We start from the raw sequence: 6,000 nt of genomic DNA, 5'->3' as shown, positions 1-6,000 counted from the left end.
GGAGTTTAAAGGATGATAATACTAAGACATGAAGTCAGGAGTTTAAAGGATGGCAATACTAAGACATGAAGTCAGGAGTTTAAAGGATGGCAATACTAAGACATGAAGTCAGGAGTTTAAAGGATGGCAATACTAAGACATGAAGTCAAGAGTTTAAAGGATGGTAATACTAAGACATGAAGTTAGGAGTTTAAAGGATGGTAATACTAAGACATGAAATCTATATTATTTTTTATTGTTCCGAATAGGAAGTGGGTTCAATCGTATATTGTTGTTTACAACAATGGCGACAAAAAAGAAGAAAAAATAAGAAGTCATGACAAAAAAAATCAAATGGATTTGAAGTTTGCTTGCGTATTGATATGAACATATATATAACTTTTGTGCATATGTGTTCGCACTATAAATTTGTTTTCCATTATATTTCAGGAATAATTCATTACGATGATGTAGTAGCACTATAAGATTTGTTCAATTATGTTTCAATGACATGTCAGTACGATGATGTAGTAGCACTATAAGATTTGTTCAAATATGTTTCAAGGACATTTCAGTACGATGATGTAGCCTCTTCTTCACTATCTGATGCCATCATCCCAAGTTTCATTTGCTTCACTATATAGAAAAACACTTTTTTCCAAGCCGTCGACGATTCTTTCGTGTACTTTTCCTTCAAATATGACTCAAGCCCATAACTGAGAGCAGGCCATAGACGCTGAAATAAAGATGACATAGTCACAACTGCGTTTTATAAAAATAATAAAATACCATAGACAAGTTCACTGCTCTCTATTCAATCATATAAACGCTATTATATTTAATACGTTTCATGGCTTGAGAAATGAAATGAAATATTGCAACAACAAAAAAAAAAAAACATTCACGGTGACCAATAGTTGTTAATTTTATGTCATTTGGTCTCTTTAGGAAGGTTGTCACATTGGAAATCATACCACATATTTGTTTTGTATATATATTTGAACTAACTTTACTTGATGTATACAACGATAAAATAATTTGGTATAAGGTTACGGGAAAAAAATGATTCTGTTGTTTAATGTCTTTAAAAAAAAAACAATGTATAACTTGATTCACACGTCGCGTTATTTTTGCGTGATTTTTTTCTTTTACGTGAACAACACGTTCGAGTTACAAAACGCAAAAAAAATACGTTTGCGCGCATCTTTCTTGTTAAAAAGTCACTACGTATGTGCGAATTAATTTTAAAAAAAAAATCAAATAACATATGATTACGTACCAAACAATTTCCCAGATATTTTTCACAGTAAGTACTGACTTATATTATACCTGTCGAAATTTCATACTGTTTTTTCATAATATTTGTGTTTATTTTATTTTTTGATTACCATGTTTACTTGGTCCTGCAGTCTACGTGCTCCTTTGTCACATTATAGCGAGAATGAGCTTACCGTTTGTATTATACTTACCAATATAATTTTGGATTTAACATTACGCTTAACATGCTGACGTCCCACTTCTAGAAGGACGGAATTCAAGGCCTCTGATTCGTCTAGACTTTCAATAGCTGCAGCTAAACTGTGCATTACAATTGAAGCATGTTTTCTTAACATTTCTATATCTGTCCCAAGTTCCAGTTCATTTTGGTCATTTATCCGGACAATCTTTGGAAACAGTACTTTCAACTTCGGTTGAACTTCGAAAAACCTTTAAATATATGAACAAACCATATTACATGCTAATGACAAGGTTCATTTATATTAAGACAAAAGTCTAACCCGACTAAATGGTTAATATTTTATCGGTCTCAAGATCTACTTGAGAGCGACGAATATGCAAATTGCCATTATGTATTTTGAAATAATTGTTTGCGTTAACATTTCACTAATGTCGTAGAACTCACTAGAAGATACGAAAACAAGAAGCCTATATAAATTGTATACATGTGTATATGTACTAAATTACAAAGGAACTCGGCTGTGCACGACACTATCAATAATGACAAGATTGTTTGAAGAAGAACATTGTAATAACAATGAATGATTTAGTATTTACTGTTGTTTATAATTATTATAGTCATATCACTTCTTGTAAATGAAGATAAGTTATCCATATCCTACAACAGATTAATAATTATCATATTCCGTGTTAGGCGAGTTACATATTCCATTTGTTAATTGTTGAAATAATGGTTATCATCGACCTACGTTGCCAAATTGATTAATTTACCCTACCACGTCCACTTGTATTTTTGTCCAGCTGATGAGTTAAGCTTTTTTCAACTGATTTTTATTGGGTTTTTTCTTTTGTTGTACTGTTATACCACTGTCCCAGGTTAGGTAGTATCCCGCTAACATGTTTAACCCCGCCACATTATTTATGAATATGCCTGTCCCAAGTCAAGAGCCTATAACTCAGTGGTTGTCGTTTGTTTATGTGTTACATATTTATTTTCGTTCATTTTTTTTTATTTATATAAGGCCGTTAGTTTTCTCGTTTGAATTGTTTTACTTTGCCATATCAGGGCCTTTTATAGCTGACTATGCGGTATGGGCTTTGCTTATTGTTGAAGGCCGTACGTTGACCTAGAGTTGTTAATGTCTGTGACATTTTGGTCTCTTCTGGACAGTTGTCCCATTGACAATCATATCACATTTTCTTTTTTTTAAGTTAAAGATTCATTCAAATAATAAAAAGTATAAAAATAAGCAGTACACAGGGCAAAGGGCCGACAATAATAAACTTCGTTTCGTGTGTATTTTAGTCTAGACTGCATCTTATTATCTATTGAGTTGAACTCCGAAGAACTCCGATAATCATATAAGCTATATAAACATAACTATAGATAAAAATAGATAATGAAATCGTGCAATTGGATTTTTCTAGTCCGGTGTCATCATCAATGTTTCTTAGCTTATTATGACAAAATTAGTAACTGATAGTAGTCCTCTATTAATGTATGTATCAATATCATTTTGCTTAGTTTCTTCTTTTTTTCTTTTACCTATTCGAACATCGGTCTCCAACTTCTTTATTGTGCGTCTTGATGTGTGTTTGTTTGTTCTACATTGGATATATGTATAGGGGGAGGGTTCCGATCTTACAAAACATGTTTAACCTTGCAACATTTTTGCTTCTGTATCAATTCATGAGTCTCTGACCTTTGCTAGTCTTGTCGTTTTTTTTAATACTTTTATAGTTCATTTATATGTTTCGGAGCAAAGTAAGGCGTAAGTTTTTACTAAACTAGAACTCATTTAAATTAAGGTGCCTGCTCAGGCCCGCCTCATGGCGCGGGATTTTCAAGGAGTTTTAAAGATCCATTGGTTGCATTTGGCTGTTTTCTGCTCCTTGGTCGGGTTGTTGTCTCTTTGAAACATTACCCATTTCCATTCTCAATATTTCATTGTCGAAAAACGTGATTAAATCGACTTATGTTACTGTTTATGACCGAGGTTTAAACATCTTGGTAAAATACTGTCATGTTTTCTGTTTTCATAACGTACAACAAGTTTGAACAAAAAGTGTAAAAAACAAAACTTTTTGAAATATGACTAAAACTTAAAAACACCTGCATGGCATTCCTCGTTCTTATTTTAAAGCAATAAAGACGGTTGAAATTTTCATGGATTTGTTTTCTCGGGTAAAAATTATACACGAAAGCCAGACCAGATCAACTGTTCAGATAATGACATCTGCACAGGTGTAGAATTACTGTAAGTGATATGGATCCAATATATTTTTAATAAAACATGTCATTAATATGGCCATTGATTTCCAGTTCCCATGAAAAACCTCTCCAATAATTTCAGGTCTTTTTGCGGAACTTTTTAAACGGTTATTAACCATTGTAAGTTAACAAGCAAAACATTACATAACTTGCAATAAAATTAGATAACATATATCATTATATCAGTTTATATATATATATTATATATTTCAGTTTAGAAAAAGTATGATTATCATTGATTCCAATCAAAAGATTGTGTTAATAGATGGCTAACATTCAATGTTTGTAAACAACAAGCAAAAACTCATTGATATCTGTAATGAATCAAAAGAACAAGATTGTTCACAAGTTTTCAAAACCTGTTTATTATTTATTTGTAATTAAATTCAATCAAACAATTGAAACAGCCTTTTTTATACTTTTTTTTAAAGCATTAACCTCGCGGTTACACTAATATTTGTAAGGCTGTACCTGAGTTTTAAAAGTACAAAAGTCTGTATATAAACATGACATTTGAAAGTAGCATACAGTGTAGGAAAAGTATTGATTCTTTTAAAACACTTATCTTTGGTAAACCCAAAACTATTTTGAAAGGAAATATGCCAAAAGGTACAAAACTAATTACTATACGTTTCTTTAAAAGTAAGACAATAGACAATACTTTATTATCAAACCTTAGACACAAAGGTGTACAATAGGACATCATATGTAAACAAATTGAAAAGGAAAATTTTTGTAGATATAAAGAGAAGTGGTACTCTGACTTAATGTACAATGAAAGAAGTAAATTGCGAACGTATAGAATGTTTAAGCAATGTTTTAATAGAGAAAAATATTTATGTATTAATATGCCTGGAAAATATAAGAGTGCATATGCTAAATTTAGATGTGGTGTTGCACCTCTGAGAATAGAAACTGGCCGATATGAAGGCATTATGGTTGACAATAGATTATGTTTTAATGAGCAATGTAAGAAAAATAACTTTATTGAAGATGAGAAACATGTCTTAATTAACTGCCCAGTATATGCAGATTTACGAGCTATTTTATTTAGACATGCTAGCTCTTTTAATTGTGATTTTGTTAATTTGTCTGATGATGATAAATTCAAATTTTTATTCACTGATGAAAATGTGTGTTACTTTTTAGCCAAAATCTGCTATGATGTATTATTAAAAAGAAAAGGTATTTTATATAATTGTAGATAATAATGTGTTTTGTAGAAATTTTATAGTCTCTCATAACTCTTTTTAGAGTGGCTCATGTTGTTTTAAATATTACTGTAATTTTATAAATGTATAAATGTATGTCAATTTTGAGGTGAGACTCAAATAAAGTATTTGTCTTGTCTTGTCTTGTCTTGTCTATGTACACATAAATACATTTTAATACTCAATACATTTACACTAAACATGATTATGCATGCATGGTAAAATTAAGCTAATGTCAATTTACAAGTTTCCATAACATGCAGCTCATGATAACAAAAATAAATCATAAATATCGTTTTTTGCAAAGTTTTTTGCAAAGTTCTGCATGACAAAATATCAAAAGCTGTTTTAATTTGTACTTCGTTGGGTTTGCAGCATAATATTTTGGTATATATTTATTTCTAACGAATGTTTAGATAATAAAATTGCATTGAGGGACATTAATTCCAACATGTACAAAATCGTATTCTTATTTACATCACTATAACACGAACATGATGTACTTTTAATGCAAAAGCCGATTTTTTTGTTTTCTTAAATAAATAGCCAATTATTAACACTACTACCGACAAAACCTATTAAAAGTACTTAATTTTTTTTTTCACAAAAAATAGTTATTGAATATTTGAAAAAGATGTACTTCAAAAACAAGAAGATAATAAGTCATTATTCTCGAATTATAGATAACATTTCGACAAAATTATTGATAAATCTAACCAAAAAAATCTTACTTTAACATGATAGTATCTGATGTAAACACAAGCTATTAAATTCGGTTATCTACTAATTGTTCTTGCAACATGTTAGTCTGATCAAATCAAATAAGTTAATTATAAGTCGGCAAGTTAAATAGCAATACAAGAAAAGTTGATTAAGATATAAAGTGAACTGTTTACTTACAGGAAACTGTAACAATAAAATTGCGAATGGAATTGGAAAATATGTGAAAGAGACGACAACCCGACCAAAAAGCAGAAAACAGGCAAATGCCACCAATGTGTCTTAAGGGGGCTCGCGGGTCTAAATGATTTTTTTCATTTAATATAAGATTTCGCTATATATTTCTATAAATGAACTTTA

At 30.4% G+C, this 6,000-nt stretch overlaps 1 protein-coding gene across 2 annotated transcripts in view; it reads right to left on the bottom strand.

The window, feature by feature from the left end:
- Positions 1–219: 219 nt before the first annotated feature.
- The window catches only part of LOC134709698 (cytoglobin-1-like), a 28,484-nt gene continuing 22,703 nt past the window's right edge, over positions 220–6,000 (bottom strand). For both annotated transcript variants that reach the window (XM_063569847.1, XM_063569846.1), the window contains exons 2-3: positions 1,449–1,686; positions 220–715 (exon numbers count right to left, since the gene is read on the bottom strand). In XM_063569847.1, the coding sequence (XP_063425917.1) occupies positions 551–715; positions 1,449–1,686 (403 nt within the window). In that variant the 3' untranslated portion in view covers positions 220–550. The remainder of the gene's footprint in view (positions 716–1,448; positions 1,687–6,000) is intronic.

The sequence above is a fragment of the Mytilus trossulus genome, chromosome 3, assembly GCF_036588685.1.
Source record: "Mytilus trossulus isolate FHL-02 chromosome 3, PNRI_Mtr1.1.1.hap1, whole genome shotgun sequence".
Classification (NCBI taxonomy): Eukaryota; Metazoa; Mollusca; class Bivalvia; order Mytilida; family Mytilidae; genus Mytilus; species Mytilus trossulus.
The sequence above is the reverse complement of the archived record's forward strand: the minus strand, read 5'-3'. Positions and strand labels throughout refer to the sequence as shown.